At 37.3% G+C, this 22,195-nt stretch overlaps 3 protein-coding genes across 3 annotated transcripts in view; 1 reads left to right on the forward strand and 2 right to left on the reverse strand.

Annotated features, from left to right (window-relative positions):
- The window catches only part of colec12 (collectin sub-family member 12), a 41,449-nt gene extending 35,953 nt beyond the window's left edge, over positions 1-5,496 (reverse strand). The window contains exons 1-2 of the mRNA XM_016454552.1: positions 5,015-5,496; positions 422-472 (exon numbers count right to left, since the gene is read on the reverse strand). Of these exons, the coding sequence (XP_016310038.1) occupies positions 422-472; positions 5,015-5,021 (58 nt within the window). The 5' untranslated portion in view covers positions 5,022-5,496. The remainder of the gene's footprint in view (positions 1-421; positions 473-5,014) is intronic.
- A 2,476-nt stretch (positions 5,497-7,972) lies between these two features.
- Positions 7,973-15,915, forward strand: LOC107664027 (clusterin-like protein 1). Its single transcript, XM_016454470.1, has 10 exons — positions 7,973-7,981; positions 8,183-8,207; positions 11,026-11,154; positions 11,275-11,423; positions 11,566-11,736; positions 11,848-12,283; positions 13,395-13,517; positions 13,930-14,144; positions 14,330-14,508; positions 15,619-15,915. The coding sequence occupies exons 1-10, from the start codon at positions 7,973-7,975 to the stop codon at positions 15,650-15,652; spliced, it is 1,470 nt and encodes a 489-aa protein (XP_016309956.1). The 3' UTR covers positions 15,653-15,915.
- Positions 15,916-18,623: 2,708 nt separating this feature from the next.
- LOC107664074 (tyrosine-protein kinase yes-like) overlaps positions 18,624-22,195 on the reverse strand; it is a 22,176-nt gene continuing 18,604 nt past the window's right edge. The window contains exons 11-12 of the mRNA XM_016454523.1: positions 21,506-21,637; positions 18,624-19,083 (exon numbers count right to left, since the gene is read on the reverse strand). Coding sequence (XP_016310009.1) covers positions 18,875-19,083; positions 21,506-21,637 — 341 coding nt within the window. The 3' untranslated portion in view covers positions 18,624-18,874. The remainder of the gene's footprint in view (positions 19,084-21,505; positions 21,638-22,195) is intronic.

A 22,195-nucleotide genomic window follows, 5' to 3' on the forward strand; every position in this document is an offset into this window, starting at 1 on the left:
ACAATATGAACTACCAAATCCTCAAAGAAATCACCCCCTGAAATCTGTTTCATGGGACTGTAAACAAAAAAGGCAAACCATTCAAACATATTCCAAGTTCAGCATGATCAAATACAAAATTTTAAGATAAAAAGGCAGAGAAGGAACCGAGGCATCCAGATTTGTTCACTAAAACATACGTCTGATGGGCAAATCATAATAGCACACGTTTAGAGGGGAAAAGAGCTGCAGTACACACCAGGGCTTGACCTTGTGTAACTTATAATCAGCTTTCCTGACTATAATTTAGAATCCAATTAACCTTTCGAACACTGAAAACTCATCCAAGCTGATATATGGATCAGAATGCAGAAAACAATGAAGAACATCTCTATTGATCATGAACTGACTGCTAATTCATCAGGCACTGCAATACACTTACCAAACCTTTTGTAGCCAAAAGACTGCACTTCCTCTTCATCAGTAAATTCGTCTGCAAAAGTAACAAATGACAATGATATTAGTATAGCAAGTGCTGCAGGCCTGGTAATCAAATAATGTCCTGAAATAATATTCATCAATATATATATATATAAATAATATAAAAATTTAGGTTAATGTTATACACACACACACACACACACACACACACACACACCACCATTCAAAAAATGCAATACATTTATCAAAATTGTAAGTAAAGACACTTATAATATTACAAAACATTTCTGTTTCTGTCTCAAATGTTGTTTTTTGAACTTTCTATTCACCAAAAAAAATCCTGAAAAGAAGGTATCAAGGTTTCTACAAAAATATTAAGCAGCACAACTGTTTTCAACATTTATAATAATAAGAAATGTTTCTTAAGACTTTAGTCTTTGCAACTTTACAGATCTTCTTTATGCACCGAGAGCTTGTAACACTCCAAAGAGAAAGGAAAAATTGAAATCGCATCATATGACCCCTTTAATGAATAGGTAATAAACTATCAAATTACACAGTTAACGTGATTTGTTGTTTGAGGCCTCTCTTGGAAATACACTGGTTAAATTAAACAAGTCACTGCTTAAAAGAAAGAAGGTATGAGATTTAGGGCAGATGTTAAATGGAGATACATCTTCACTCACATTCATTCCTCCAGTAGATAATGGCTCATAATTTTTTTTAAAGGGTTGGAAAGATTTTTCCATTGCTTTAAAAGAGGTATCTTATGCTAACCAATGCTACATTCATTTATCAAATATAAAAACTAATATTGTGAAATATTATTATTATTATTTTGTAATTTATTCCAGTGACTGAATTTTGAATTTTCAGCAGTCATTACTCCAGTCTTCAGTGTCACATGATCTTTATTATTATAAATGTTGAAAAAAGTTGTGCTGCTTAATATTTTTGTGGAAACCATGATACGTTTTTTCAGGATTCTTTGATGAATAGAAAGTTAATAATAAAAGCATTCATTTGAAATAGAAATATTTTCTAACATTATAAATGTCTTACTGGCAATTTTGATCAGTTCAATACATCCTAGCTGAATAACAGTATTAATTTCTTTAAAAATAAAAATAAAATAAAAAAACTCACTGACTCCAAACTTTTGAAGGGTACTGTGTGTGTGTGTGTGTGTGTGTGTGTGTGTCTATATATATATATATATATATATATTATATACTTTGGAGTTAGAGAAATTAGTGAAATATTATATTATACATTATTAGGCACAGACAACAAGCTCTAAAATGTCATCACACCAAATAAATGTGACAATATTCATGTTTTCTTTAAATAGGCCTATATATATTAGTGAAACATTAATATATTATACATTATTAGGCACAGACAACAAGCTCTGAAATGTCGGAACACCAAATAAATATGATAATATTCATATGTTTTCTCAGGAACAAGGTCAGTATGTTATGCTGAGATAAATAACATAAACAAATACATAGCATTAGCTCTGGAATTGATAAAAAAAACATGTGGTCTGCATCTGACTGCTGAAATAACATTGGCCAGGATGGTCCATTCATGAGTTAACTAAATGGTACCATCTTCTACTTCCTCTTCCTGTCCTGGAGCACTCTCTCATGTGGCTACCATGCTCATGGGAAAGGAGAGGGGTGACTCCAGGCAGTTTTATGTGTCATTGTCCAAGGACAGAGAAAATAAAGAAAGAACACATGTTTCAGTAGTTGGAGCCCACTCCCCCTCACTCTGATACTAAACCAGAGTCAGAACCGCAGGTGGGTGGGGGAACAGTCTGTTAGAATCCCCACAGAGTGTGACCTCAGGTCCAACCATCCAACTGGACACACAACCCATACAAGCCTCAGAGTGGAAAACTAGGAAACAAACAACACGGGACAAAGAATTGTAGACTGATGCAGACAGCTATTTCAGTCTTTTAGCTGAATATAACAACACTCTCGGAAATGCAAAGGAACAAAGCTCCCACACGCCCAAAAAAACATCATTTTTACAAAGCCACGGCCAGAAACATGCTGTTGCAAGAGATATATTGTTTGAAATAAAACTTTTAAGGTTAAAAATGTTATGCATGGAGGAGTATCAGAGAAGACTGCGGATGACCATTACTCAGAGGAACAATATTTTACTGTGTGTGGTCTAAACACCCATATTAGTTTTTTTTTCATGTGCCTTTTGCTCTGTTTACTAATCATTAATATGTTAACGCCTTAAATTGATTTATTGGTAAATAAACATTTATCTAACCAAAAACAGTTATCTCACTTGTTTAAAGTATAAAATCCAGGCAACCCACAGGAAAACTGTTTGTCAATTTTTGACACAAACACAGTGACAACAAATACAACTTCCTGTTTTTAGATACACATTTAGAAGTGATTTTTTTATTTCTAATTGCACTGCATTAAATTCCAGTTGCATTAAAACTGCACTTCCAATGAAGCAAGATTTTAAAAGTCCATTTTAAAATGTCCGAATGACAGCCTCCATCCATATGGAGGCTACATGCTTTTATTGCTTTTAGTTCAATATAAACTCACACAATATTTACATTGAGATGTCCACTAGATGGCAGCATACTGACTAAAAAAGAGAAGCACAAATAAAAGTGGCATAACTCATAACTAAGGCACAAAAATGTGATGTGAAAGCTTGGTGTTTGTCAAAACATCTGGCCATTGGACATGCAAAATGATTTTACTGTAAGTGGCTTTCTGAATCACACGTTTAAATTCTGGTGTGCAATTGAGATGGAAAACATCTTGGCTCATAGAACATCCAAGTTTCAACAACCTCTAAAAATACAGGACCTTTTCATTTTTAATGATATAATCCTGACCCATTACTTCCACAGCACAAATTACTGTAACTTAGAATTAAGACCAAATTACACTTTTAAAGCTGCACTCATTACATTTTTGTTATTCATCCCAATAGTATACTAGTGGTGTTAGAGTTTATACTTAAGCCCTATTCGCACGGGATTAGTATTACCTGGTGACCTCCAGTCATTTGTAATAATTGCGGAGGTTGTCTGTGATCTTAATCCCGTGCGAATCGGCCATGTCTGTAATTTGTAAAGTAAAAATTCCCCCGCAAATGACCTACCATATTTCGCTGAACACCGAGGTCCTGTGATAATATTAGTCCCGTGCGAATCGGCATCTCTGCGATTCGGCCAGCATTTGGCAGGTCGTATATCATTTTTCGAGGTTTTTGTTTCCTGTGCGCCTTTTTATCCATCTTTCGCGAAGAATGGAGCTGCGTTGGAGTGTTTGGTAGTATTTTGGGTGCTGTCATCATATCGCTACACCATACAATTTGCAGAAAGAGAAAGCTGAAAAGGTTTTGAGGTTAATGTGTTACAAATAAATCAAGCATAAAGCTTGAGATATTATTTTAACCTGGTGAAATGTAAATGACACTGCGCACGAAACTATATTAGTTTCTTTTCTTTTTTTTAATCCATCTGGATCATAGAACGGGACTCTCAAAGCCTTGACATCCGGGTATCCGGTAGATAAATCGGTAAATTCGAGTAAAATCACAGGCTTCACTTATCCCGTGCGAATGCACCACACGAAATTCAGAGGTGGGGGGTTAATTTCAAAATCACACAAGGTCCCCAGATAATACTAATCCCGTGCGAATAGGGCTTTAGACAGTCTGGATGAAACATTTTAGTTGCTGCTGCTGATCAACAATGAAGCTGTTTGTAAATTTTTTGTTCCCCTAATGTTTCCCTAATTCTCATTGTTGCAAAGTACCTGACTAAAAGCACTGACTAAAATATAGCTATATGAAATAAACATTATTATTAGAGGCAACTAAAAAGCTGATCATGTGATCTCAACATGGCTGCATTCATGAGTGTGGACCCACTTCATGCAGAATAATAATAAAAAAAAGTTTCTACAAGACTGATATATCTGTAGTTTTCATCTCATGTCAGTGTACATTATCTTAATAATGTGAAAGTGCTGTTTATTTCTTTCTGCGTAAAACTTTTTAATTGGTCTATAATAGAAAAAAAGACTGAATACACCTTTAATTTAAAAATAAAAAATCCAAACACGTATTTAACGCAATTTTAACGCGTTAAAGTCTCTCAGATTTAGCCTACCAGAAACTCTGCAGAAATGAGATTTCAGAAGTTCTTCAACCCTTAGAGAAACATTTACACACCACGCCAGATGTTTCATATGTAACGTAGACACGCGTTTTCTTTTTTTTTAAGATAACGGGAGCAATGTCACTGAACATCCCACACAATAGCCGGGTCAGCAACACAAGGTTGTGTGTAGATCCTTCTATTCAACTGTCTTACGGCAGTTCAGCCAAACAATCCGCCAACCTTAGACACTACGAGCAGTTAATAGCAACCAGATGTTTCGTGCACTGGAGTAACACACATTCCTCTCACAAGAGAAAGAAAGAAAAGCAGAAAAACCGAAGAGCGAAACGCGTGGATAGACTCAAGAGACTTCTATTAAAAAGATGCACTAAAATGCGTAAGCAGTGGATAATTTGAAATGCATCTTACCCTTCATTGTGGTAAAACTGAGGTACACCGTTCCGAGCCAAAAGTTCACATCAATCTCATGACAATAGAGCGGACTCAAGAATCTTCCACACTAGTTTCACAGATGCGAATATTCCACCTGAAACATGCGTAGAATGTTTTTCACCCCCTCAATCCCTGTGACTGACGCTAAACTTGAGAGAAATTAAAAAAGGGGAAACTCGTAAATAGCGATGTTTAATGAGTCGTACAAACTTCTGCTCGAGACGCAAACTCTTTCTCTCTCTCCACGAGAACGTGTTCACGATGGAAATTCACTTGAGGTGAGTGAGGATGCCTCCTCTTCTGCCCTTTGGCTGCAACCCGATAACCAGAAAGAAATTGGGACTCCGTAGGGTGTCTGTTAGTCCACTTGTTTTCTACATGTGAATCTCTTAAAGGAAAACCAGATGAAAAGCAGCAGCAGCCTCCTCTTCACTGAATCTCTGAATGTGCTGCACCGCATCTGGAGTTAAACTTCCTCTTGGCACATGGGAGGGTCTTACACGTTGCACTAGTTGTTTATCGTTGAGCTTGGAGTGCTCTGAAATCTTAACCTGTAATAAGAAACAGTTTAGAAAACATTACTACTCAAACTACTACGTGATTGTGTTCACTCAAAACTCAGCATTTTAAATACCTTCATATATTCTGCACTTTTATTCACCGTTATGACGACTTAACATGGGTTACAACTGTGCTGTTTAAGCACTATGAGTAGGCCAACCTTTTAAGCTTGTATACTATTACACTGTATATAAATTGAGGACTGGAGTCATCACAAATGAAAGTTATATATCAGTAACTACAAAGTTTTGAGCCAAAGTTTAATTACAAAAATGAGTGGTTTCTGTAGCAGTGGTTTTGTGTGTTGGTTTCAAATATCTAGCTCACAACCCTCTTAAATTCAAATTACTTTGCAAATTTTATTCTTAGAATTAAAATACCAATATCATACCTCTCTATAGCTGGTGGATAAACAAGGGAACAAAATAAAATTTCACTGCAAGATGTTTTCACATGTTTTAAAGGGATAGGGACAACCAAATAGTTGACAGTAGCCATTGACTTCCATAGTATGGGAGAAATACTATGGAAGTCAATGGCTACCGTCAACTGTTTGGTTACCAACATTCTTCAAAATATCTTCTTTTTTTGTTCAACAGAAGAAATAAACTCATACAGGTTTGGAACAAGTGGAGGGTTTGTAAATGATGACAATTTCATGTTTAGGTGAACTATCCCTTTAAGTACTATATAATTATACAAATTATTTATTACAATATTTGTTTCCTGAATTATGTTACATAATTTTGACTTTAAATTTAGACTGAAAAGCTTATAGGTTGAAGTGAAAAGTCCTTTGCGTGTGTTGACTGTTGCTCAAAATTGCTTGCACAATTGTTCCGCTCCCTTCGGGTTTAATAAGCACACAGCTCATTTTGTTCTTTCTTTGCATTTCTCTCTAAATAAATCCCTTTGCCACAGGGATCCATGATTAACTATTTGACATCCCGCTGGATTGTTCAGAATTGTGTGATCCGTTGCACCACACAAGTCTAGCACCACACTGGCCAGAAATGTTTTTTTCCAACTTAACGAGGCTAAGCGCTAACGTAAAAAAACAACTCCAACGTATTAAAGCTGCACTGCTGGGCTCTAAACGACTTTACCAGCCCTCTTAAGTATCAGAAGCTTGTGCCAGAGCAGGTGCCTTATCCACTTTTGTTTACCTTTGGAACGACACTTTACTTTCAAACTTTACCATGGTAGCCATAGTTTCCACCAAAAATCCAAAGTGCTACAGTTGTTACAGAAATGAAACAAAATGATTCTGAAAGCTTACAGCATTTGAAGGACATCCAATATTAATATACTATGGTTTTACAGAAAAAAATCTGGCTACTTTTCATGGTACATTTTCATAAGGAAGAGGGTCTGTATCATTTTATACTAAAGCAATGTTTTTATTGCATGTTCTGTCGTTACTGTTTATATGTATTCTGAGGTTTCCGTGCTCTCATATCCAGTAATTCACCTTCGGTGTGCCAACCACCAGGCCTTTGGCTCTAGATGAGTGTGACAGGTCCAGATAGGGTTATGAGAAACAGGTGTGTTTAGGCTTAGCAGAGATGGACATATAAGTGGCCCATATTGCTGTTTCTCATTAGAGGTTAGAAAATACTATTTTCAGGGTCACAAGCCCTGAAGAGAGGGCACTTTTACAAGGACAAGGAGCGCTAATGAGAAACGTGAGGGGAATGTGGGCCTACACCACATCTTTGTTGCCAATTTCTGCTTCATTATATATACGCAAAGTTGACAAGGTTATTTTTAAACCTCAAGAATTTAAGACTTATACATTGTAAAACTTATCAAATTTACCGTTGCTATATTTACCTTTACCCAAGTTTAGTAAAAATGTAAAAATGCCATAGCACGATTAGCAAACACTGCTGTTCAATAGTTTGTGGTCTTTAAGTAATTTATACTTTTGTTCAGCGAGGACATTAAAAAATAATAATAAATGATGTTCTTTTGAACTTTATATTCATCAAAACCTGAAAAAGTGCTGTATCACAGTTACACAGAAATATTAATCATTTTTGTGAAACTGTTTTCAACATTGATAACAATAAGAAATGTTTCTTAAGCACCAAATCAGCATGTTATAATGATTTCTGAAGGATCATGTGATGCGGAAGATTGGAGTTTAAGGCTGCTGAAAATTCAGCATCACATCACAGGAATAAATTACATTTTTAAATACATTAAAATAGAAATTAGAAAAAAAATATTTCACAATATTACTGGTTTTAGTGTATTTTTAAATTTTTGTAAAATGCAGCCTTGCTGAGAAGCTTCTTTCAAATACATTAAAAAAAACATACCATGTTAATAAATACAAATTCCAGAAAGCATCATTGTGGTGATATAAAGATGATGCATGTATGTTTATATGTTTAACCATATACTGAGATTCAGAACAAAAGCTAGTTTTGGTGGCTGGATTACATCTCGGATGGCCATAACCTCTAAATGCTTTAATTGGATTGTCTCTGGTTCTACTTAGTATAAATAGAATTGTCCAGGTAAAGATAAACAACACACCTTCCCTCTGCAGCAAACAGCATTTATCACACTGCATAGTCAGACATCAGTAGGAATTTTTCTGGTGAGTTCCTATCCTTTGATCTTTATATAATGTTAGATAGCTCTGTTTACTTAACTCTCATAATATTTAGTGAAATATGAGTATGGTTTATTTATATTAATAATATTACTTTCACAATGTAAAGATCCTGAAATGTTTAATTGGAGAGTACTGTATGATTACTTATGATCACAGTGTATTTTACTGTGGACGGAAATTAAATATGCTAAACATGAATTGCTATGTTGATATTTCACTGATCTAATGATGATCTAAAAGCAAACAGATCAATAATGAATATAAGCAATTAGGCATGCACATTCAATCTATAGATAATTTTAGGATGTCATCATAGAGCTAATTTTATACTAAATAAATGTATATGTTTACTTGTTAATTACTTAAGCAGTGATTTAAAAGCACATCCTCATTTTGACTAATACAGACACTACAAATATCAATGGCAGAGATGCATTTGTTTTTACCAGCACTCAGACATACGATGTGACAGCTTTACAACACTAGCTTTTGACTTGATCTTGCCAAATGTGGCGGCTCTGTTGTGTTTATTTAAGACAACAGATGGCCATGAAGTAAAGCTGGTGAACTTGTGCCCTTCTGGTGGTATTTCTAGAAGATTGTCTAGAATATTCTAGAATGATTTGCCTCTTAAGATAACACCTCATATGTCTGTTTGCTGATCTTGGAAAAAAATAAAAATAAAAATAAAAACAATTGTAGGGTTTTGGGTAGATTTTAACATATAGTTACAAGATTTGTTTGGCTCTACAATATGAAGCCACATTCTGTAACCTATTACACTGCCCAATGTATCACATATTCGGCCTTCTTAGTCCTAGAAAGAAGCTTCTAGAGAATTGGGCCTCGATTCTCAGTGGAAGTATCTGGAAGCAAACATAACATGTGGATTATCTAATGGATTAGATACACGGACTAAAGAGTGACATATACTGACTGTAAATTATAAAACACTGAATTTCTTTGAACCGTGAATTTTCAGTGAAGATGTAGTGCCACACAGTGGTTACTCACAGCTATTACTGCTCCTTCATTCTCATGATCAAAACTGTTGAGACTGACTAGCATGTTATAATGATTTCTGAAGGATCATGTGATGCGGAAGATTGGAGTTTAAGGCTGCTGAAAATTCAGCATCACATCACAGGAATAAATTACATTTTTAAATACATTAAAATAGAAATTAGAAAAAAAATATTTCACAATATTACTGGTTTTAGTGTATTTTTAAATTTTTGTAAAATGCAGCCTTGCTGAGAAGCTTCTTTCAAATACATTAAAAAAAACATACCATGTTAATAAATACAAATTCCAGAAAGCATCATTGTGGTGATATAAAGATGATGCATGTATGTTTATATGTTTAACCATATACTGAGATTCAGAACAAAAGCTAGTTTTGGTGGCTGGATTACATCTCGGATGGCCATAACCTCTAAATGCTTTAATTGGATTGTCTCTGGTTCTACTTAGTATAAATAGAATTGTCCAGGTAAAGATAAACAACACACCTTCCCTCTGCAGCAAACAGCATTTATCACACTGCATAGTCAGACATCAGTAGGAATTTTTCTGGTGAGTTCCTATCCTTTGATCTTTATATAATGTTAGATAGCTCTGTTTACTTAACTCTCATAATATTTAGTGAAATATGAGTATGGTTTATTTATATTAATAATATTACTTTCACAATGTAAAGATCCTGAAATGTTTAATTGGAGAGTACTGTATGATTACTTATGATCACAGTGTATTTTACTGTGGACGGAAATTAAATATGCTAAACATGAATTGCTATGTTGATATTTCACTGATCTAATGATGATCTAAAAGCAAACAGATCAATAATGAATATAAGCAATTAGGCATGCACATTCAATCTATAGATAATTTTAGGATGTCATCATAGAGCTAATTTTATACTAAATAAATGTATATGTTTACTTGTTAATTACTTAAGCAGTGATTTAAAAGCACATCCTCATTTTGACTAATACAGACACTACAAATATCAATGGCAGAGATGCATTTGTTTTTACCAGCACTCAGACATACGATGTGACAGCTTTACAACACTAGCTTTTGACTTGATCTTGCCAAATGTGGCGGCTCTGTTGTGTTTATTTAAGACAACAGATGGCCATGAAGTAAAGCTGGTGAACTTGTGCCCTTCTGGTGGTATTTCTAGAAGATTGTCTAGAATATTCTAGAATGATTTGCCTCTTAAGATAACACCTCATATGTCTGTTTGCTGATCTTGGAAAAAAATAAAAATAAAAATAAAAACAATTGTAGGGTTTTGGGTAGATTTTAACATATAGTTACAAGATTTGTTTGGCTCTACAATATGAAGCCACATTCTGTAACCTATTACACTGCCCAATGTATCACATATTCGGCCTTCTTAGTCCTAGAAAGAAGCTTCTAGAGAATTGGGCCTCAATTATCAGTGGAAGTATCTGGAAGCAAAGATATAAATGGATTAGATACTAAAATACTAACACAAACCAACCACATAGACTAAAGAGTGACAGATACTGACTAAGTTTCCAGAAAATGATAAAACCCTTGAACTGTGAATTTTCAGTGAAGCTGTAGTGCCACTCAGTGGTTACTCACAGCTGTTACTGCTCCATCATTCTCATGATCCAAACATGATCGAAAGACTGAGACTGACTGGGGACAAAAAACAAGAGACAAGATGTCTTATTATTGTATATTACAAATTATAAAGCCTTTCAAAAATTATCTGCAGCTATTTAATGAAAGTCTCTAAACCACCTACTTGTTTCTTAAACAGGTCTTGAGATTGCTTTGAAGTTGCTGAGGATGAGAGCATTGATCCTCTCTCTGGTTTTACTGGCATCTCTGGGGGCCTTTCATTGTGCCCCTGATACTGCCCTGCCTCCGACAGCCAACACTCTCAAACGTGAGTGCATCCTCTAGCCAAAGAGATGTATATCATGACTTTGTGCTCAAATGAATACACAAAAGCAAGGGAACAACCTTATGACTTTATGACATGACCTGAAACGTGATGGTCTTTCAGGTCTGTCTCTGGAAGGGGAGAAGCTGGTGGATCAGGAGGTCAGCAAGGCACTGTTTGGGATCAAACAAATGAAGGAGGTGATGGCCAGGAATGAACAGAAACACGCAAACCTCATGAAGTCCCTCAGGCACAGCGGGGAGAAGAAAAAGGTCAGCAATTATTCAAGTGGCATTTTGTAAAACCAAAATAAACAGTATTTCTATTTGTTTAAACAAAAAATTCCAAACATAAAATAAAGTACCATTTTGATATAATTGTTCGAAACCTGTCATTGGCTACTTGCACCATCAGGGGGCAGCAGAGATCGCACAGGATATAGAAAAGAAGCTGAATGAAGCTGAACAGCAGTGTAAGGAGTCTCTGAAGTCCTCCTGGGAGGAATGTCTACCTTGTCTTGAGGACACCTGTAAGAACTTCTATACCAACACCTGCCACCGTGGATTCGCCACCTTTACCAATAAAGTACAGAATTATCATCCACCTTTACCATTCAAATGCTGTGTTTTGAAACTATTTGATATAAATTGAATCAAAATACCAAAGTTGCATTTTGTATTTTTCTGTTCTCCACAGCTACAGAACTTCTTCCAAAGGCTGAGCTCTCGCTTTGGCCCTCATGATACTCAGGATGAGGTAGTGCTGAACCAGAGTGCAGAGAATCCTGACCTGGAGGTGGTGAGGATCGAGGACTCCTTCAGCAACCTGCTCACCAAAGTGGGAACCCTGGTCAATCGCAGTGTCGTGCTGGTCTCCCACTTCCACCATGAGCTGGACCAGGCCCTACTCAGAGCTTTCAGCCCTGAGCTTCAGGAAGATAAAGAGAGTGAGCTGGTGCTCAAGCCTGCCAACAAAGCTCTAGATTCTGCCTTTCTGGAGGGTGTGGGGCTGGAAGGTGTGGTTGAGTCCTTCTTTGATTTTGGCAGAAGTGTGTTGGAGGAGTTTGGGGCCGTTGTCACACAAGCCTTCAGTGACATTCATGATGCTATGGAGAAGACAGAAGAGGGGAAAGGTGCTTTATCCTGACAAACGTCTGTTCAGCCAAAAATTACCATTCTGTCATCATTTACTCACCCACATGTTGGTAAACCAATGACTTTGTTCTGTGGAACACAAAAGGTGCTTACATAAATAATAATCAGGCCATTCTTTGCAATACACTGAAAGTCAGAATAGGGACTGTCAGTTTCCACAATGACAAAAAATTATCATAAAAAGTAATTCAAACAGTTCATGACATTTGTTGAGTAAATAATGACAGAATTATGGGTTAACTATTCCTTTAATGCAATAATACGCCTGTACAAAGTTACCGAGGCCCGTTCAAATCAATGATGATCAATGAAAATGATCAAATCAAATCAAGCCAAATCAAAACCCTACTCTAAAACCTGCGCTTAGAACAAACAAAACGTTATCATCTGTCGTTCTGGACGCTAATATGCTTATTATTATAGTTCAGGCCCGTTCACACCAAGCACGATAACTATAGCCTACTGTTTTAATAATCATTCTAACTCTATGAGAATAGCAAAGTCCACATCATAGCTGTAACGATAACAACACAGAGGAACAATATCGCTGGAGTCAGGACGATATTTACAGCCAATCAGAATCTACCTGACTCAAGCATTTAAAGCGGCAGACGAGTCATAACTGTAACACATGATTATAATAAACAGAACGTTATTATCCAATGTTGTGGATGTTAATTAGTTACTGTTTGTTTTTGTGTGTGTGTGTGTGTGAGTGAACGGGCCTTTACGCTAAGAGAATAGCAGAGGCCACAATACCAACCATGATACAGAGAAACAATGTGGAATCACTTTCAGAGCTATTTTATCCAGATGATGAACGATAAAAACAGTGGGACTGAGTACAGGGGGTCAAATGTTATTGGGGGTCTCACTATGATCCCCCAGCTGATGAATGATAAAAACATTGATAGCCAGTTGGAATCCACACGATTTTAAAGAGCTTGAGCTTTTAAAGTAGCAGACAACATAACTGCAGTGTGCTCTTAAACAGAATGTTATGGTGCGCTGGTGTGAACACTAATATAGTTATTGCTCTTGGTGTGAACAGGCCTTAACTCTCTCTACTTGTGTCTGTATTCACTCCAGAAAAGAAACTCTTCCCTCAGTTTCTGCAGAACAAGAGACTGTGCAGAGATCTGCGCAGACAGTCCTCAGAGTGCTGGCAGCTGCAGAGCAAGTGTGAGGCCTGCCAGGGAACCTTGTTTACCGGTAAGAATGCATGCTCACATTAATTAGTTAAATGGATAGTTCACCCAGAAATGAAAATCCTGTACTCACTATATTCCAGCTCTTTTCAGAAGTGTGAAGAATAGACCTAAGTCATTGTTTATTAAGACATTATTAACTGCTAACTGTTATCTGATTATCAGTTAACAGATGTATCTGATTTGTGAAATAATAATTCAGGCTGGTTAGTGAAACTGATTCAACTGATTCATTGAAAAAATTGAGCTCAAGAACAATCATTGTGTTCCATGGAAAAACTGAAGTCATGCAGGTTTGGAACAACATGCGATTACAGAATTGATGACAGAATTTTCATTTTTGGGTGAACTGTCCCTTTAAGAAAACTCTTACCAGTGGTACTGATCATTTCAAGTACTCACTGTTTGATTCGCAGAATGCCCAAATGTAAGAGAACTGCACATTGAGTTGGATGAAGCCTCTCAGCTGTTGGAAGCATCCAAGCAGCAGTACGAGGAAGTGCTGGGCATCGTGCAACGTCATACTGATGACACCATCAGCTGGCTCAGCAACATGGCCTCTGACTTTGGTTGGGTGACTGAGCTCGCCAATAACAACACCACTCCTGAGAGCATCTTCAGCATCGCCACGGTGAGACACTAACAAAAAATATCATGGTATTACCATTTTTTTTTTTTTGCCATACTGTGCTATTTTGGACATGTAGCATTGTAGTACCATGGAATTCACTGAAATACCTTGCTACATGAATATGGCAATTATTCAGTAGGTGAGAAAAAACATATACTAAATCTACTGATCCCAAAAAAAGCAAGGTGGTGGCACAGACTGAGGAGGGCGACAACACCCCAGCAGCAGACACTACAGTGGAAGTGAATATTCTCAACTCCCCCACTCTCACCCTGACCGTTCCTGCGGGTCTCAGGCTGCAGGATCCCGCCTTCATCCAGTATGTGACACAGGAGGCTCTGGGCATGTACAAGCAGATGGCCAGGTGAGACACTTTCCAATTAATCACATCATGAGGCACGTCAGAATAGTTCACACTCATCAGCACACATTTCATAGGAACAGTTAACATCCCATGAAGAGAACACCCCACAGTTTAATCACATAAATCATGGATTCTCAACCAGGGACTCGAGGAGTCTATAGGGTGCCTTACTTAAAAGTATTTAATGCTTAAAAGTATTTAAATTGTTATTAACCCTATCAAGCCTGCTGAATCATATATGATACATGAATTTTTAAGGGCTCTAAAATATCAAAATGACAAAACATTGATGAAAAACTTGTTGATAGTTCATACTTTTTTTTTTTTTAGCAAGAAAAAGGACTGTGAGTATAATTGTAAAGATGTTTGTCAAAAATCTTTGATGATTTCTATAAAGTAAATATAAGAATAACTTTGATATTTTATTAACATTTCAATATAACAATTTACTGGTCTGATCAACTTAGTTTTGTTAAATTTTCCATAAATAATGTTTAAGAAAAATAGTGCTAAAATGTATGTATCAATTATCATACAACAGGCTTTTGAGGAACATTTATTTGCACATCTCTCAATCATCATTGTACTGTATTGCATTGCATTGTGTTTGCCCCCAAAATTAAAACTACAGAGCACTGAGCATAAAAATAAGCATTTAAATATCTTACGAAGCCATATCCTTGGGACATATAGTGTAACAGCTGATACTTCTGTTATACGGTTTTAAAAATAAACATTACAAGGTATCAGAATTTAATCTTACTTTTTGGCCACTTAAATAACAACAGCTGCACCAAATTGCACAATTTTGCTCAGTTTGGGCCCCTAAATAAAATTTATAGCTAGTCTCATCATACTAAATATGACCCATTAAAGCCTGACATATCAAAAATGATATAAAAATAAATTAATTAAAAGACGTGAAATAAAAAAAAAAGTTTTTTTTGTTAAAAGGTTCAATAAACGGTTTCTTTAAAAAAAAATCTGACTTTATGTACTCTTTACAGGGTTAATATTTTAAAATGACCTGAACAAGCTCTAAATTAAAATGTAAAAAAAGGTAGGTAATGGACTAGCCTCTAACTTGTTGCCTTATTTTTTTTTTTTTAGGCATGATGATGTATATATAATCTACAAGTCATAAGCTTTCATCCCAGCACTAACCAGGGTACACTGGTATCATCATATATATTTATATTTTATGCATTGTGTTAAGTTTAAAAATCAAGTAACGGGAAATACTGTCATTTATTTATGGTCTTATCATGTGACAGGTTCCAGTTAGCTGCGTTTGTAACATGTCTTGTTAATTGACTTAAACATCAGTATGTCAGAAATGTACTTAAGGTATAATTAAAAAATAGATCACTGTGTGATTGTAAACAAGTATAACTGAATCACAACTTATAGTAAATAATTTACTTTTAGTGCAAAACCATTTCCTAGTTCAGGGCTCACCAAACTCGATCCTGGAGGGCCGGTGTCCTGCAGAGTTTAGCTCCAACCCTAATCAAACACACCCGAACCAGCTAATCAAGGTTCAGCTAATCTTACTAGGTATACTTGAAACTTCCATGCAGGTGTGTTGAGGCAAGTTGGAGCTAATCTCTGCAGGACACCAGCTCTTGAGGACCGAGCCTGGTGACCCCTGTCCTAGTTTATTACATCAGTAGGCCTTTATGTGTATAAAGCATTATAAATGTTTCATTTAATTCTTGAGCATGTTTCTATGTATGGCTGCTTCTGTCTCAGAGTAAAAAAAAAAAAAAATGTAATTGTGAGAAACTTACAAGAAATAAAGCCACATTGTGAGAGATGCACTGATATTGCAAGATTCAAATTCAGATTATGCACTATAAAGTCCCGTTTTTCTGTTCAGTCCCAGTCCAAATGCTATCTACCTACATTTTCCAGGGATGAAAGTGTTTCACAGAAGTCTGAACAACACAAACACATGATTTACAAATAACCCACATGGAGTTAAAAGCATTACGTAAAACTTTATTTTTTACTGTACAAATTCTTCAGATTAGTAATCGTAACCATTGTTTCACAACTAATGTCCTCATCAAACTCTGCAGCGGAGACCCTCAGCTTACATTGGAGTACTTCTCTCTCTTTTTTTTTTTTTGACACAAAGAACAAAAATCAATAACAGAGTTTTGCACAAACTTGCCTGTAGCCCTTGTAAAACAGGAGGTGGTGATGGGAGAGATGTCTAGTTGATGTCCTGGGTACAGGAGGAGACAAATTCTCTAGGACAAAGGGCTCACATAAATGAAGGACAAACGCAAGGCCTCTCTCTCTATATATGAAAAGCTACACGATAAAAGGGAGAAGAAACCAACAAATTAGCCCTCCTAAAGATATCAGTCCGATTCATCCCAAGTGCATTCGATTCCTTGTCATGGATGAAATGAACCTGTTATAGACAGTACATGACCAACCATTAAGACTGAATCTGAAATGGTGCAAAAATTGTATGGCTGTATGATGAGATATAATTTGTCCTCTCCATTAGACCATTTTAACAGATCAAGGAAAACATCAATCACATACTTTTTTTATGCGCTCAGGATGGAAGGCAAATTGTACCGACTCCATCAAGCTTTGGTTGTTAAATGGTCTTAATCTGTAGTACCTGAATATTTCACAGTGATAGATGCCTAAACAGGAAATGTAACAACTCCACCAGCAGCAAACGTGGTACATCATGGAGTTTCTGTAATTCTGATTCCTGGACTGAATCTGAAATGGTGCAAAAATTGTATGGCTGTATGATGAGATCTAATTTGTCCTCTCCATTAGACTTGTACCATTTTAACAGATCAAGGAAAACATCAATCACATACTTTTTTTATGCGCTCAGGATGGAAGGCAAATTGTACCGACTCCATCAAGCTTTGGTTGTTAAATGGTCTTAATCTGTAGTACCTGAATATTTCACAGTGATAGATGCCTAAACAGGAAATGTAACAACTCCACCAGCAGCAAACGTGGTACATCATGGAGTTTCTGTAATTCTGATTCCTGGTCAAGAAACTTGCAAAAAAGTCAAAACAGATCTGTGTGAAATAATTTGAGTAAATTCACATTCGTATGTCAAGATGAAGAAACCACTGCTCTCTTGAGATATACTGAAATATTTATGTATGAAATAATCTGTGAAAGATCAATAAATCTCTGTGGTTCATTTATTTGAGTGTACATGAGAGAACAATGAATTGGTACCAAGTGGTTGGCAACACTACAAATGTGTTGGTACGAAAAACACAAACCTGGCAGTGTGGGTGCTGATACGCATAAAAAAAAGCAACTCGGGCATTGCTGTTGGGATATTAAGACTTGTCAGGTCTCAACAGCAGCATGAGGAATGATGTTTGGACTGGTCAGGTCTAGTGTTTTATTAATCAAAGGTCTCTCTGCTTAGTTACCATCAAATATTTCGAGACAAAAATACGATTTATAACAATGACTTTTTGCTTGAAAATTAGCAGCTGGCTGAAATGGCGATCAGTAGTCAGAAATGTTTTGTGAAGGCTTCCAATATGAATCATCTCCCAGGATATTATTTCAAGCTCTCATAGAGATTGATTGAAACTGAAATGAAGGTACTTATTTAAAAAAGTGTTTTAGTGTGTCTGCCCCTGTAATTGATGTTTTAAAATCATTCTCAAACTCAAGCTCTCATACATTCAGAACGGCTAATGCCCTCATGCGTCTCATTCTCTCTGTCTTTCTTCCACTTTCCCGTCCCAACAATGGCACTAACTGTCACTGGTAGCGCCAACCAATTCAACCACAGTTATTGGTCACTTTTAATAAACTACTCAAACTACTAAATAAAATAAAAAAGGGGGAAAAAGAAAAATGAACAACTTTAAAATAATAAAGACTGATTTTACAATAAGATTTAGTGTTCAGATAAAAAGAAACAGACAAAAGGGAGGAAAAAAAAAAAATAGATAAAAAAAAATAAAGTAAAAGCTGATTTTGTGCAACTGTGAACCAGCCATCAGCACTAAGCTCATCGCTTGTCTCACAGCTCCCTCTGTCTGCAATGCAGGGAATCACCCCAGCAGAGCTCTGGGAGCGTGATGTGGTCCCGCTCATACACACACCCTCGTCAACTCCACCACACACATCCTCAGGCAGAGAACAGCCTGTATCTGCTGTAAAAGATACGTTTTATGCACTAATCGTGTTTTTAAGTTTGGCTCTGGGAGGGTAAAGGAAAAACAAAAACATCTCTGTAAGGACAAGTGTGCAGGGGAGCTGTAGGGAGGAGGTGCCACAATGGGTTTGGGAACCGTCCCGGGGGCTTATTAGCACGTGGTGGTGAGTCTCTGGCTCCCGTAGAAGGTCTCTACAGGTTGTCTCCGGGCTGGTACTGTGGCTCAGTGGCAGTGAAGTAGTCCTCCAGGAAGGACTGGATGTATTCGAAAGTGGGCCGCTCGTCTGGCTCCTTCTTCCAGCAGAGCCGCATCATTTCGTGCAGCGACTCCGGGCAGCCCTGAGGACACGGCATCCTGTAGCCACGCTCCACCTGCTCCAACACCTCTCGGTTCACCATGCCTGAAAAACAGTGGATACCGAGTCAGTTTGTGCGACCGCCAGCTGTTCAGCTGCCAGACTGTCTCAGACAGGATGTGAGGGGTGTGTAATTACAGCGGACACTTCGCTTGAAACCCACAGAGGACGGGAGCATTGAGGACAGAGGGGACAGACAGCCTGGTGCTACGTGAGAGAACGGGAAGCGTAAATCGGTGGGTCGACTGTATCCGAGAGCTCTCTCAGAGGAAGGGCCGCATATGTACATTCTTTATGCATGTGAGAAACTGAGTGACCTTTTTGAGCTCAGCCTACCTTCATTTACACTCGCTTGCAAAATGACTTACAACAATAAGGCTTATGTGTGCTAAATTCAAATCAATAAATCTTATGTTAATTGGGAAGTTAAAAAGCCACTGGACTTCCTGTTGTGGCTTGAATGGAAATGCTTAAGACTATTAAGGCAAAGCTTTGTCATATTACAGATTATAAACTTTCTCTTTCACTCTATCAAACCTATGAAATAATTCAAGCCTGTATAGCCGAACAGTGTACACTAACATCCAAGGGCATCTGCGGTTAAAATGCTGATCGTTTAAAGGGGTCATATGATGCGATTTAATTTTTTCCTTTCTCTTTGGAGTGTTACAAGCTCTTGGTGCATAAAGAAGATCTGTTGATCACAAGACAGGGTTTTATGTTTACGCGGCACGATGCAATGCAACGCAACGCGTAAAAAGACAGTATAAGTCATTACAATCAGTAATTATGTCCCCACTGGATGCAACAAATGCCTCGTTTGTAATGGAGACAATTTTAATGCGACGAGACAATTTTAATGTTTTTGTCTCGTCGCTCCGGCCGGACACGCCATCACAGTATGTGAGGGGCGTAACATTTCCGTCTCACGCTTGAGGTTTTCGGCCAATCACAGCGCACTGGATAGCTGGCCAATCACAGCACACCTCGCTTTTTCAGAACGTTGAGCTTTGTAAAGATCGACGCGTTTCAAAAAGGCGGGGCATAGAGGAGAAACAATAATGTACAGTATGTGGAAAATAATGTGTTTTTTTTTACTTTAAACCGCATAAACACATTTCATTACACCAAATACACAAAATAATGTTCTTTTTAGCAGCATCATATGACCCCTTTAAGGATCTCTATTACTGGGGTTCAAACCTACAAGCTTTTGGCAAACAGCCCAGTTCTTTAACCACTAAGCCACACTGTTGGCACTTGAGCGAAGTTGCTGCATTAATCCAGCATGGAAGCAGATGCCCATCAATAATGGACTGACTCTAATAGTGTACGACTGAACGATTGATGAAAGCCTAACTGGGTTTGTGATGTGCAGCATCAGTGAGAGGCTTTAGGTAAACATTACAAATGACAGACTGGGCCGTGTGAGGGACGAGTGCAGGAAGGGAACAGACAGATGGTGGTAAATAAGAACTGGTGCCCAGTCAGTCCTTCATGCCCTCCCGCCTAAGCCAGATGGCTCCTTTGGAGCAGTAATAACACACCCAGCAGTCCCTCTCTGCTCCAGTAGGGGGCACAGTGGAATTCGCACCTCTCAGTTTGGAGCTCTATCTACCTGCAGGTCTGTTGGATCCCAACCCTGCTTAAACACACCTGCCTGTAATTTTTGAGTAAACCTGAAGAACATGATTAGCTGGTTCAGGTGTGTCTGGAGCACATACACTGGTTGTGCATGATATTAAAGGGGTAGATCACCCAAATATGAGATTTCTGTTATCATGTTTTTTCAAGCCCATTAGACTTTGGTTAATCTTTGAAATACAAATTAAGATATTTTTAATGAAACCTGAGAAGTTTCTGTCCCTCCACTGAAAGTCCAGGTAAGCAAAACTGACATCCAAAAAGGTCATAAAGTTGTTGTAAAATAAATCCATATGAATCAATTGGTTTAATCCCAGTCTTGTGAAGAAATATTATTGGTTTATAAGATGAAGATTTAATTTAGGCATTTATTCACATATAAAATACATACGTCACACGCTAAAGCATACCTCATTTGTTCTTGTGCATCACACACGCATGTTTGAGCTTACGTGTTTACCATATGTAATATACTTTATGTATGTGCGTTGATCGTTGTTTAAATATAAATAAAACCTAAAATAATTCTGTTCATCATACAAAGCAATCATCTCTCTTCAAAAGACTTTGATTGGACGGCTCAATTCATATGGATTCATTTTATCACTGCTTTATGGATCTTCTAAGTTTGACAGAAACCCCTCAGATTTCTTTAAAATATCTTCATTCATTCAGGTTTTGAACGACATGAGGGTGAGTAAATAACGATGATGTAAATATGCATGGAAGTCTACCTCAAAAGCATATAAAATGTAATCATCCTAAAATAAAAGAGTGCGAGGAAAAAATAAATTACTGCTGAATCAAATGTAATATTTCTCACCTGGATATGGCACTCTGCCCTTGGTCACCAGCTCAGTTAGCAGGATACCGAAGGACCAGACGTCAGATTTGATGGTGAATCGGCCGTACAGCGCTGCTTCTGGTGCAGTCCACTTAATGGGAAACTTGGCTCCTGAAAAAACAATGGCACACATTCTATAATTACTGCAGTAGAGTCAATGGCTGTTACTAAAGCAAAGCAAATGTCAGCATTTTAAAACATCCTGTAGACTTCAACTTACTTAATGCAATGGATTTACATGGTAAAAAATTAAAACCAATTTATTTATTTTTTTTGCCATGTCAACCAATTGATAGTGTTCATGGGTTCATGACACAACAAGTCAGATTTTAACCTCCGTCTTCTGCACAAGCATTACAGCTCAAATAACATGAGAAACTGAAATACACTGATTCATAGATCATGAAAGGTCATTAGTGAAACATCTACAAATACAGATGCACATACAAAGCATAAGATTGCAGTATGTGACGTGTCATTTTCTTTACTGCCCAGAAGCTTTTGGTTCCCTTTCATGGGAACGAGACACTGCGTCCTCTAGGGGTCGCTATGGGGAACGCCTCGTCGTGACCCGTGTCTGAAGCATACATTGAAAAAACACCAACTTGTTGGCCGGCGACAGCCATGACGTCACTACCGGTGCGACTATAGTATAAATAGGTGCCGGGA

The sequence above is a fragment of the Sinocyclocheilus anshuiensis genome, unplaced genomic scaffold (assembly GCF_001515605.1).
Source record: "Sinocyclocheilus anshuiensis isolate Anshui unplaced genomic scaffold, SAMN03320099.WGS_v1.1 scaffold23, whole genome shotgun sequence".
Classification (NCBI taxonomy): domain Eukaryota; kingdom Metazoa; phylum Chordata; class Actinopteri; order Cypriniformes; family Cyprinidae; genus Sinocyclocheilus; species Sinocyclocheilus anshuiensis.